General features: G+C 35.7%; 1 protein-coding gene across 1 annotated transcript in view; it reads right to left on the reverse strand.

Annotated features, from left to right (window-relative positions):
* LOC113113275 (sodium bicarbonate transporter-like protein 11) overlaps positions 1-13,047 on the reverse strand; it is a 54,479-nt gene that overhangs the window by 28,798 nt on the left and 12,634 nt on the right. The window contains exons 4-6 of the mRNA XM_026279417.1: positions 11,359-11,587; positions 8,660-8,692; positions 5,223-5,304 (exon numbers count right to left, since the gene is read on the reverse strand). Coding sequence (XP_026135202.1) covers positions 5,223-5,304; positions 8,660-8,692; positions 11,359-11,587 — 344 coding nt within the window. The remainder of the gene's footprint in view (positions 1-5,222; positions 5,305-8,659; positions 8,693-11,358; positions 11,588-13,047) is intronic.

Genomic DNA, 13,047 nt, shown 5'->3' on the forward strand with positions numbered 1-13,047 from the left:
CTAGAATGGCTTTGGTGGATAGAACCCTACCCACCATTGCTATTTAAACATTAGTACAAATAGTATGTTATTTCTATTTACAATGTTGGTGAATAGCATCTTTAAGTATTTGCACTTTTTGCAACCATAAAGGACAACTGATTGTCTTAGCTATGGAAAACCAAATATATATAAAATACTTTATATACAAAAATATTTTTTTCTTAAGTGTATGAATAGTTTTTGGGGCCATTGAATATTTGGGGAGTAAGCAATTCCTTTTGTCTCTGACACTTCTCCAGTTATTTGCACTCATAAAGATAGTGGCACCCCTACATCTATTCAGAGCAGTCTGGAATGATGCTTTATCTACACTGCTGGCTGTGCGATGTGACAAAATAGAATGTTCCCATTATAATCACACTACACGGCAAGTGTGTCAGCGCTGGTCCCCTGTACACTTCCACACAACTGTTTGAGCCCACAGTGTGTTTTTTTTCTGTGCACTGAGATCTGAACTCCTCCAAACGCTCTCATTAAAATAAATGAATCTGTTTTGTTGCATCAGTTGCTTGGGGTGCAGATGGGCCGCAGAAATACTGCTATCGCAAAACTGCTAATTGCTGATCTTCATTAATGGGTCTCTGGCATGATCTTCATTTTCTTGTTCCTCACACACTGAACAGAGGCCAATTGATCTTCCTTGAGAGTACACACTTAAACTCTCTCTTTCCATTTGTTCTCTGGTTTTAAGTTTTGCTTTCTAGATGTTATTAACACAAACATACTCTTCTAAAATAAAACATAAGCTAATTACCAAATTATGCCTGAGCAAAATGCCAACAATATTTGCCTATACACTATATTTAAAAAAATTGGGGTCAGAAAGCAATTCATTGTTTAAAATCATTACATTTACAGTTAAAAAATATTAAGATTTTAAATAAATACTAAATCCTGAGATCAATATTTCCAGATAAGAAATGTATCAATCATGGCGTATCATGTGTTTTCAAAACAATATTAAGCAGCAAAACTGTTGATTATAATAAGGATCATATGACACTGAAGACTGGAGTAATTGCTGGTGAAAATATTTTTGATCAAATAAATGCAGTCTAGGTAAGCATTAGACACTTCCTTAAAAAACATTTAAAAAATCTTACCAAACCCTGTGAACATCAAATAGGCATTGAAAGATCCTCAGCCCCATCACATCATGGGCATCACCTATTCATCTTTCCTTACTCGGGCAGACATGCTAATCATTTGCCATGATAGCAACTTCTTCCCTGAGGCCATCTGCCTCCTCACTGGCCTCAGGATATTATTATACTGTACATGCTCAAACTGATCCAGCAGTATTTCATAATCACAATACCTCGAAATCTATACAATTTAAGTTGACTGTTTTGAGAACAGTTGTTTAAACAGTTATATTTCAAAGTCATGCAATTATATTTCATGAAATTCTATTTAGAATTTCATGTGGGTAGCTACAGTATCCAGCAGAGCTTGACCTCAAGAGTTTGAAGAGAAGACAGGAGTACATGTCCACTTGGCTAACTCCTTATAGAGATTTGACAACACATCAGCACTACACAGACATCTTAACCCAAGATAAGGTGATAAATGATTTTTAATTGACGATTCAAGGACTCCCTGGCACAGAAATGCATTGACAATGTAATACTGGCAAAAGCTTCTGCTGTCATAATGCATGTTTTAACTTGGCTCACCTCTTGTCCTTCCTTCACCGAATCTCTCAGACTGATTGCTTTTTTTTTTGCCATTTTTTCAGAGAGAATCCAGAGTCCTCTACCCTATTTTGAACTGAGGTGTCCTATGTCTAACAGTGTCATCTGATGTTGTATTCTTGCCCCAGATATATCTTCTGAGCATTTTTTACATTGACCTCAAATATTCCATTTTTTTCTGGGCAGCATTCAGTAGCAGACACTGTTCAATGCATTCCTCAGATCTCTCTGGCTACCTGCTGAGGTTACACTGATCACCTTGTTCTGGCTCTTTTTTGCTAAACAGAATAAAGGGTTTATGTCATGTGTATTAGAACAAAAGGTCATTAAATTAATTTCACATTTATAACAACTGGACACAAATATTTCTTAGTTAAGGCTGTCATTTGATCAAAAGTCAAATCAAATTATTTGTTGAACTAATGATAGCCAGTGATATTTGCAAAGTTTTCAAAAATATTTAGATTTAATTACTAATCTCTGAACTAGGGGTGTCGCGATATATATAATGATAACCTTGATATTCAAAGTAACAATTTTCGATATCATGTTAATTTAGTGCGTAGTGATATACCGGTATTAGCAATAACTGCAATATTTAAAATGAACAGTTCTCTTATGATAACACCACATGTAAATACTCCAGTGCCAGTTCTTGGTTGAGCTCCAAGGTGGCAGTATTTTGCCTTAATGCTGACACCTGTCACACATTTGTGTGCATCAGAGTAAGTTGCCATTATTTTACTAGTCATCAAATGAGAAAAGTTTTATTAACCTGTTAACAGTGGTTTTCTGTGTTCATATATTGAAGTAAAGGATGATTATTTTAATTGGTTGCTTTCTTTATTTTTTTCTTATTTTTGTATTTGCAATAAATATGGCCTGTGCGTAGTCAACATTATTTCTTTGTTCAAATTTATTAACAGTTACACAATTAAAACTGATCTTGAAAAACTGAGTGACCACATTGCTACATTAAACTCTGCCGTCATTCTTCAATAAGGTTCATTAGTTCATATTAGTTAATTACATTAGTTAACATATATAAATAACATACATAATAATGAACAATATTTCCACAGCATTTATTAATCTTAGTTCATGTTAATTTCAGTATTTACTTATGCATTATTAAAATCACAAGTTGTGTTTGTAAACATTAATGCACTGTGAACTAACATGAACTATGAACAACTAAATTTTTACTAACATTAACAAAGATTTATAAATTGTGTAATAAATGTATTGTTTATTGTCCACTCCTGTTAGTTAATACATTAATGTTAACAAATGACATCTTATTGTAAAATGTTACCATTATTTATTTATCATACTGTTGAACTTGACAGTATTTTCTTTCTTGTTATTTCATAGGAGCTTCAAAGAAGACAGAGTCTTGTGCCCTGCATTTATCAGTATCCTTATGTCCATTGGGTGAAAAAGAAAAACTCAATAAACAAATAAAAAAATAATTTGACTGATATCTTTCCCCCCAAGGTTTCTATAGATATCACGATATCAATATTGTGAATTCTTACGGCCACAATAACCGTGATATAAAAAAATCGAATATCGTGACAGCCCTACTCTGAACACATGAATAGAGTTTGCATATTATAGAATTATAAGATTATTATTATTATTATTATTAGCATTATTAATGTAGTTAAATAGGTAAATATTTAAATACAGTACACTAACCTTCAAAAATTTTAAGACGAGACACTGCAGGTGAATAGGGTAAAAAAAAACTAATAGTTATCACGTTACTTACTAAGTTGATTGATTACATTGATAATTGCAAATATTTTTTGTATTACAAGTTTTCTAAAATGTTATGTTTAGAATTTTAATAATGTGAAATATAAAAATAACTATCTATTTTATAATACAACTTATTCTTGTGATGTCAAAGTTGAATTTTTAGCAGCCATTTATACGGTTTTCAAGAAAAAGTTTGAAAGTACGAAAGTTCTAAGCGGCCATGCATTATAATATTTTTTCTTCTTGTTTTCGCGTTATAACGACTTAATTTTCTCGTTATCTCAACATAACGAAGTTCGTTTTCTCGTTATAACGACTTCATTTTCTCGTTTTCTCGACATAATGAAGTTCGTTTTCTCGTTATAACGACTTAGTTTTCTCTAAGAAGTTACAAAACTGCACCAGCAGGTGCCACTATAGACCTGAATATAACTGATGGGGTTGTTGTACACTATCCACTTTACTGTACACGGACCTTCCTCGTGATCGCTATAATTTGTGCAGTCTTCATTACTGACATTTAATTAATTCATAAATGTTAAATGTTTGAATCAATATGAATATTTTGTGTATTAAGTCCCTGCTAGATGCATGAGTTTCACCAACGCGTTCTGTGTCATAAAATAACTGCTTATCAAAACCAAGGTTGACATCACTGTATTCTGTTTATCTACAGTAGGATGGGATTTAACGATGCAGGCTGATGTGCTTCTTTTCCTTATTACTAATCTTTATTGTTAACCATATTGATGAGAAGTGTGATGTATATGTAAAATCCATAGGCTAATTTAATTCAGTTTTGTTCTATAATGTTGTAATGGTTTTTTTCTATACACACACACACACACACACACTACACGTACACATGGACGCTCTTTTCAAAAAGAAGTTTGTAACACACATGATATCTGCTACATCATATAATGACTACTACAAATTACAAATTATATATAATTTTATTTCAAATAAAGGGAAAATGAAAAGTGAGTTTAATCCAAGCAGCTCTAATGGCGCGGTGTTGCCATTTAAACATGTCAATTACAAAAACAAAACATTCGTTGTACTGTCTCTGGAAAAATCAACAGTGATTGATCAGCCTTTATTTGTGTACAGTATTGTAGACGTAATTACCTAGGCGAAGCTAAATTTGCTGAAATATAGGCTACAGTAAGAGCGCCTGCATGGTTGTCCATCAGATGCCTGTCAAAGTTGAGCTCGTTACTATAGCAACAGTAAAACTGTCATGTCATTATAACGAGAAAACAAACTTTTGTTATGTCGAGATAACGAGAAAAATAAGTCGTTATAACGAGAAAACGAACTTCATTATGTCGAGATAACGAGAAAAATAAGTCGTTATAATGAGAAAACGACTTTCGTTATGTCGAGATAACGAGAAAATTAAGTCGTTATAACGAGAAAACAAAAAGGAAAAAAAAATTATAATGCATGGCCGCTTAAAACTTCCGTATGAAAGAGACGCATTTCTTTTAAATTTAAATCTATTGTAACAATAGAAATGCATTCACAGGCAATTTTTATCAATTCACTGCATCCTTGCTGAATAAAAATACATATATTTTTTGTTAAATATACAAAGTTAAATTGGAAGTCCTTGTTATAATATTTTTTTAACTATTCTTGTTTGATTTCTTCAGACACCCCTGCTCTAGAACCTCTAAAGGGTCAGCATTACAGGTAAGACAGATCCAGGTAACTCACAGAATGCAAAGCCAGGACTGCTGGTACTGGATCCCCGTGGCTGTGGCTGTCACACACTGCAGCGTCTCTGACAATAGATGCACTGTGAGGAGAGAAGGCAAGGAGTCAGTCATGAGCGGCCATGCAATCCAGTCAATGGATAACCATGCATGAAAAAGGAAACTTAACAATAAAGTCAGTTTTAACTACAATCTGGATGCCTCTTCAAAAGTACTGCACATCAAGTACGAATTGAAGAACAGTAGTGAGACTACTCATGAGTTTGACACCAAGATAAAGTCAACTGACTTTTACTGAACATGGTGACACACAAAAAACAAACAAACAAGAGGATGTGAATTGATGGAAGGGCCGGTAATTAAATCAAAGTCCACTCATCTCCATGAAAAGGCTAATGCATATCAAGGAAGAACAGAAGCAGAAACTCACCAGAGGACAATACACATCACTGCAGCCAGCATGAGTGACAATGAAGACCTTTCCAAGAACACCACCAAATGTTTAATTCAAATTAATCAATCAGTGTGTGTGTGTGTGTGCGCGCGTTCCCTGCCCTCTGTCTTGTGTAGGTGTGAGCTGTCCAGCATATTAATCACAAGCAGTATGAAAGCATGTGTGTGTGTGTGTGTGTGTGTGTGTGTGTGTGTGTGTGTGTGTGTACGTCCTCTGTCCGGCAGAGGTGACAGGTGTGAGTTGTTCAGCATGACCAGCAAAAGCAATATGTGTATGTGAATGCGTGTGTGTGTGTGCATGTGTGTGTGTGGTTTAGGAGGCAGGATGGATGTCTCTGGCACACAGTCACACTGTCTCATCAATAAGACATCACACACTCACACCGTGGACAGATGGGTATCACCATGACAACACACTCAGCACCATCGAGATATAGGAATAGAGAAAGAATGAGAAGGAGTGGAAAAGAGAGGGAAATGTATCAATGGAGCAATACAGGGCAATATGAAGACCGTTGAATTGGCAGGAGGACAAACAGCGGAGATAATTGTGAACTGTGTTCGTGAAGGAAAAACTAGACCATCTCTTTCCACAATACTTTTGAAAATCAAAAGTACAATGATGCATGTTGTGCAGGGCCATATAAGCATGTACACTAAGGAAGTTTCACAAACACTACAGCTGGATGAATATTTACAAGACTGTATATTATACTGCATATTATTTTGTTGCTGATAAAAACATGGGATTTTGGGATGTTTAAATGTCTTCTGGCCATTACTTTGTAAGACAATGCCAGTAGGCCAGTTTGAGAGTATGATAAGATTGATAAGATATTTTGATACGGTCTCTGATTCAAACCTCTGTAGTAAAAAACTGAACTAGAATTGGGAAGTGTGATTCATTTACTTTAATCAGTTCAAAAATCAGGGTTGCGACAATCAGGGTTAATTATGTACTAGAATAACTGATGATGTACTAAAACTTAAATAAAATGTAATTATATAGAGATATAAAAAACACACTATAATAGTTAAATAATTGTATAACTATAATAGTCTCAATGATACTAAAATAACACTGTCAACAATTTCTGAAAAATATTAACAGATGTCCCTGTGTTACATTTTACTTGTTTTAAATGTTTAGTAAAAAATATATTATATTATATTATGTAAGGGATAATGTACATCCAGCCGCGGAGAGGAGGGGTCTTGTATCAGCCTGAAGGGGTTTATTCTGAGAGAACAACTTGCTGGATGCACATTATCCCACTTATTACATGGCTACTTGCCACTTAAGTAAACAATTAGACACAAAATATTGATTTGAGTTGACATATTTGAATGCAATGCTTCCGTGAACACAGAAGTCGCGAGCAAGCGGCAAGTTTTAACAAGACATATTTAAGGGAAACAGTGCAGTCAAACCACTTATTTCACCTCAAATATTATTAAGGCAATAAAAGAATTAAGACCAAAATGTAAAACTTTACCAGTTTGTTAGTTCTCTTATAATCCATTACAGCATATAAAACAATCGTAGCAAAATGGCAGCAGCTGCGTTTGTATTTTGGGGGAAGTTGTGGCCTAATGGTTAGAGGGTTGGACTCCCAATCGAAGGGTTGTGGGTTCTAGTCTCGGGCCGGACGGAATTGTGGGTGGGGGGAGTGCATGTACAGTTCTCTCTCCACCTTCAATACCACGACTTAGGTGCCCTTGAGCAAGGCATCGAACCCCCAACTGCTCCCCGGGCGCCGCAGCATAAATGGCTGCCCACTGCTCCGGGTGTGTGCTCACAGTGTGTGTGTGTGTGTGCTCACTGCTCTGTGTGTGTGCATTTCGGATGGGTTAAATGCAGAGCACAAATTCTGAGTATGGGTCACCATACTTGGCTGAATGTCACTTCACTATTTTGTATGGAACAAGAGCGAATCCGCGATACTAGGATTAATTATTAATAATTGTACACCATTTTGAATCAAGTTTTAATATTTTATTAGCTAAACAAATGCAAAGCTTCCACCAACAAAATAGATTTCAAGCTAGAGTACAGCGCTGACTAGCTTTTACCGGCTGTTATCGGGGGATAACCTTGGAATGCTGCGACTTACCAATCAGAATCAAGTATTTCACAGAGGCGTGTAATAAATTATATTATATTATATTATATTATATTATATTACTAATTTAATCTTTATCTCACCATGATTATATATAATATATACAGTATGATTACATATAATATCATACATTCAAAAATTACTTTTGAGTAACTTCAGTACTACGGACTGAAACTAGCAAACACACTTGCACTGCACCTTGTGTCGCATTGCACCGGGTGTATTATAGGGCCCGTAATGTTTACAGCTATATCATACAGCCCTAATATACATGCATTAATATTCAGGCAATCATCTAAGCCAACCGCACCTAACCCCTTCTAATAACTGCCAGAGGCTTGGACATCAGGATGGAATGAGATGCTTTAATTCACACACACTAAAGACTTTTCCTCAAGATATTAAAAAGTCTGTTCACTACTTGTATGTGTGTGAGTGTGTGTGTACTGCATAAATATTAAGCAGAAAAAGACATCAGAATGACAGTGGAGTTTTTCAATCACAACAGCGGAATCCATGCACAGCCAATCAGCCGAACGGCAATGAGGCAGGAATGAGAGCGAGAGAGGCAATGATACAGCCCAATATAAAGCAACCCCACAGGGAAGGGAATCACTCAGCATTCACCGCCGTCTCTTTAAAACAACACCAAATCTTGTCATTTCAGATGTGTGCATACTGATTTCAAATTAGATTGTGTCACTGCATCAACAGGAAAATACAGCAAATTGATGGATCTGAATAAAAAAAAAAAAAAAAACACAGACTCGCGTGTCTGTTGGACTAATGGTACGTCAATCACATCAGCACTCACACACATGAATTGTGGGTAATATCCCAAGTCTGATCATATTGTTCTTACCGTTGTCATAGAAAATGAAATTCGACGACCTGTCTGTGCGAGAGAATTCGAGACACACAGATGCACACGTCCAGGCACACACAATCACACAAACACACAGAAACTGAGTTCAGCTTGGAAAGGAAAGAGTTAAAGTTAGGTTGAGCACAGAAACACATGTTGTGAACCCTAAAATCAAGCAGAAAGAGTGAAACGTCTCTCAGACACAAATTCAGATAACCCACCACCCACACAGACACACCGAACCTCCCTCTCTCACTAATTGGGACTGGGTTGTCAGGCAGATGCTCAGGTCTTTTTACTCAGATGAAATATGAAATATATTTTTTCCACCTTTCATTGTGCTTGCATCTTGGCAGAATGAGATTTTTATTCCCATTAGATTCTAATTTGATCTTCAGACTGATAGACTTTAGGTTGCATGTACAAGAATGAGTGTGTGTCTGTGTTTTAAAGACCTGCCGAGTGCACATACAATCAGTGCACTCACAATTAGACCCATTCATGGATTCTCAACCAAATTATCATAGATTATCATATTCATGACATTCACATCTCATAATCCAATCGCACATCAGTTCATTTGCATGTTCCCAGGCTCATATCATTAATATGATTATTGCTCACATGTGAGCTATGTATCCTAGCAACAGTGACAAGAGGGAATGTATCATCCCTAGACTTGAAAAAAAAAAAAAATACGATAATTCCCATTCACACAATAGGACAGAATCTGGGCACAGTTTAGGTGCTGTGCTGTGCAGACTGGAGTGACGGTACAGCAAAGTCCAGGACTGGGTTTAATTGGTGCCCAGGATAGCCAATGATATTCTGTGTGCATTCAGTGTGTATCTGGCAATGATGATAAGAACACAGAGATTACTGATGAGCCTGAAACGATCAATACGATCCAGAAAAAGTCTGCTGCCAGCTTGTGAAAATCTCAGAAGGTAATGACACATCCATGCGGCTTGATAGATTTACAATGCTTGTGTTGTCATTAATATTTCATTTATTATAGTGAATTCTATATAAAAAAAATCATATCTGAGCATAGAGCGGTGAGATATATGTGGGTTGAGAGACAGATATGTTCAATTACAACATATAATAGGCCTTTGTATCTCAATAAAAAGTTTTCTTTACCCTTGTCTCTCGTAAGTGTTTTTGACAGGGAGTCCTTATTAGGTGCTTAATTTCAATGCTGACCATAAATACTAGGGTTTCAAACATGTATAAAGTAGGAGATGAGGCATCCAGTTTGCCAAAATCTCTGGTGGTGTGGCATCACCTCTAGCTGAGAGTATGCCAGAGTTTTCTTGCGTTTGGAAGAATAATTCAGTCTTTCTGAGATAGGTTGAGTTGTTGATCTTCCTTCAAAACAGCCGGTAAAAGAGTCGCGCGATAACGCGCGTCATCACTTCGACATGGAATTAGATCTGGCTTTTGTTCACACAGCGCTCGTCCCGGGTCGAACCCCGCAATGTTACTAGGTCCCCGACCCGGGTTCAATTCGGTAATCAATCCCGGGACGTGGTTGCTTTCACACAGAAGGCGACCCGGCAATGTTCCGGAAATATTGCGGGTCCGACGTGCAGTGTGAAAGGGGCTTTGGTGATACAGAAAACAGCTGAGCTCATAAAGCAGGGATACTTGAATTATGAAGCTTTGGGACCATTTTTAGAAAATGCTGGGTGTCCAGAGGCCAGTGAATAAAATGACCCAGTAGAGTAGATCTAATGATAGCTGCTGACTTTGTAAATGGTTACAGAGGAAAAAATGGGCACCATACACTAGATGACTGAAGATCACACAATATCAGACTTTTCAAGTTGTCCCGAACACAACAAATTTATGCAAAAACATGCACTTTCTTGGTAGAATCGACTCAAAATATCAAACATGTTTAACATCATCCGACTGGATGGGTTCTCAATCTGAGGCTACAAAATCTGAGTGATTTTCTGTGAAATCTGTCAACCAAACTCGGCAGAATTTCTTCAAACTGCAAACAGCACCAAGAATCTGAACAGAAGTCATGTAGTGTATTCCAGCCTTCAACTAGTAAAGTTCAAATTTGTAAGAATTCTAATTGATTCAATTATGATTCTTGTATCTTAAATATTAACTCAAATATTTTATGTACTCAGTGTTGAATTATACATTTTATACCCAATTACAAATTTATTTTCAGCTAGTCCTGCCTTGAAGGTATTTCAACTCTCAGCTTAACTTTTGTGATTTGTCTATATTTCCTTTGACTTTATCACTGTCATAAAGGGTTTTGTGTCCTCTGGGAAGGTTTGACAATTCCAGTGAGTCTAATGTGTAAATGACTGGACAGAACAGTGTTATTAGAACCTGACTTCCCTTTATGGGGTCATTCAAAGCAAGTCCTCTCTCTGACATATCCTAGACTGAGTTTCAAAGCTGTGGGGTCAGCAGGGATGAAAATTGACTTAATTATTTTTGAAACTCTTTTTCCTGTCTGTCTCTGTACAGTTCCCTCTGTTACTCATTCTTATGTAAAATTTGAATTATAATTTATAAAGCATTTTAAATTAAAATAACATTGACTAATGTCAAACTGCTGTGCTTATATCCTTTGAGGTGTCAGTCAAATCAGCTCTCTGAGGTATTGAGCAACCTTTCATATGCTTTTCATTAAATAACACACACATAGAAACAAACACACTCACCACTGACTTCCTGTGAACCTGCATCTGTGAAGAGAGAGCTCATGATCTCCTCGAAGTTGCAGCTGGGCTCAGCGGTGTGAGGGTCCTGTGAGACGTGGAGGAGCATTGTCTTTAACACATCGTCTAGAGATGCCTCGTCCTCATGCAGCAGAATACTGGCCCTCTCCAGAAACCCGTCCAGATCCCTGTGAGCTCGCACTTCCTCCTCGAAGTTCATCAGCTTCACGTACTGAGGGAACACACAGAGGTACATGTAAGCAATAGTGGTGCAACAATTCATCCATATGGATCTATACTGTATATCATATGGATCTATACTGTATATCGATACGATGTCTAACGATACAGTGCATCAATGTCACACGTAAAATATCGATATCTGTAGTATAAATAGTCACCTTATTTGGCACTGTCCACATTTCCACATAATGCTCGTCTATTCATTACCGCCAACGCGTGCATTCTCGCTCAAAATCATGTATCAGGACTCTGTATAAGGACTGTCTGAAGGCACAAGGTGAGAATAAAAGATGCTCGGGATTGTTTGGAATATTTTTTTCCAATTGTTTATTTACAAACATATGAAAATGTCAGATAAATGTTTGCGTTATTTATTTTGGTTGCATTTGTGAGTTAATAAAAATGTAGATGGTTGTTTAAAATAGATGAAATATGAAAATATCGATATATCGATCGATATACTGATATCGAATCGTAATTATATCATAGAATTTTTTGAGGTATCAGCAAATATTGTATCACTGGTAATAAGAATCAATATAGTATCGTATCATGACGAACCATTCGATTTACACCCCTAGTAAGCAATGCTAAAAAATATTAAAAGTACCTAAATAACATACAGTTATGCAATTTATATAATCATATATTAAATGGGGTTATGATATTTTTTAAACAATGACTTTTGAACGTTTCCATGATCTACGATTTGTTAATACTTTACAAGCATTTAAAAAAATAAAATTTAAATAATAATAATAATATTATAATATATATATATATATATATATATATATATATATATATATATATATATATATATATATATATATATATATATATATATATATATACATTTATGTACCATAACATATTTAACATATTCTGGCAAGTGACTTTTTGCTTGTGGCTAAGAGGCCATTCACACAGAACATATTTTTGTATCCTACTACTTTTCTATTGTTTTCTATGTAAACGTGTTTGACCGATTTTGTGCCTTGTGTCTTTTACAGCATCTAATGGATGACACAGCATTCTTAAAACTGCCAGAATCTCAAATTTTTTGGAGCTAAAATGCATTCCTGCCTGACTAAGTATTACTCTACACAAGAGCAATTTTTAGCAGCTGAAATATTTAACAGCTCAGCATGTTTTGAAAACTGTATATTCATTATAGATATGTCCATGACTGTTCTTAGAAAGAAAGAAAAATCTCCTGACATTGCCATTTTTTTCCATGATCGTGGGATCGCAGATTAATAATTCATTGGAAACATTGTATTACAGTGTTGTTAGAAATGTTATACAGTTTGTATGTATCCGATTCTTTATTGAAAATATTTCTGTTTTGGATTCTTGTCTAATTTATTACGTTTTGGAAATTAAATTGTCAGTATAACAATTTGAGTGAAAAGTTGATAATTTGATTAGAAATTAGTACAATTAATT

This window comes from Carassius auratus, chromosome 13 (genome assembly GCF_003368295.1).
Source record: "Carassius auratus strain Wakin chromosome 13, ASM336829v1, whole genome shotgun sequence".
Classification (NCBI taxonomy): domain Eukaryota; kingdom Metazoa; phylum Chordata; class Actinopteri; order Cypriniformes; family Cyprinidae; genus Carassius; species Carassius auratus.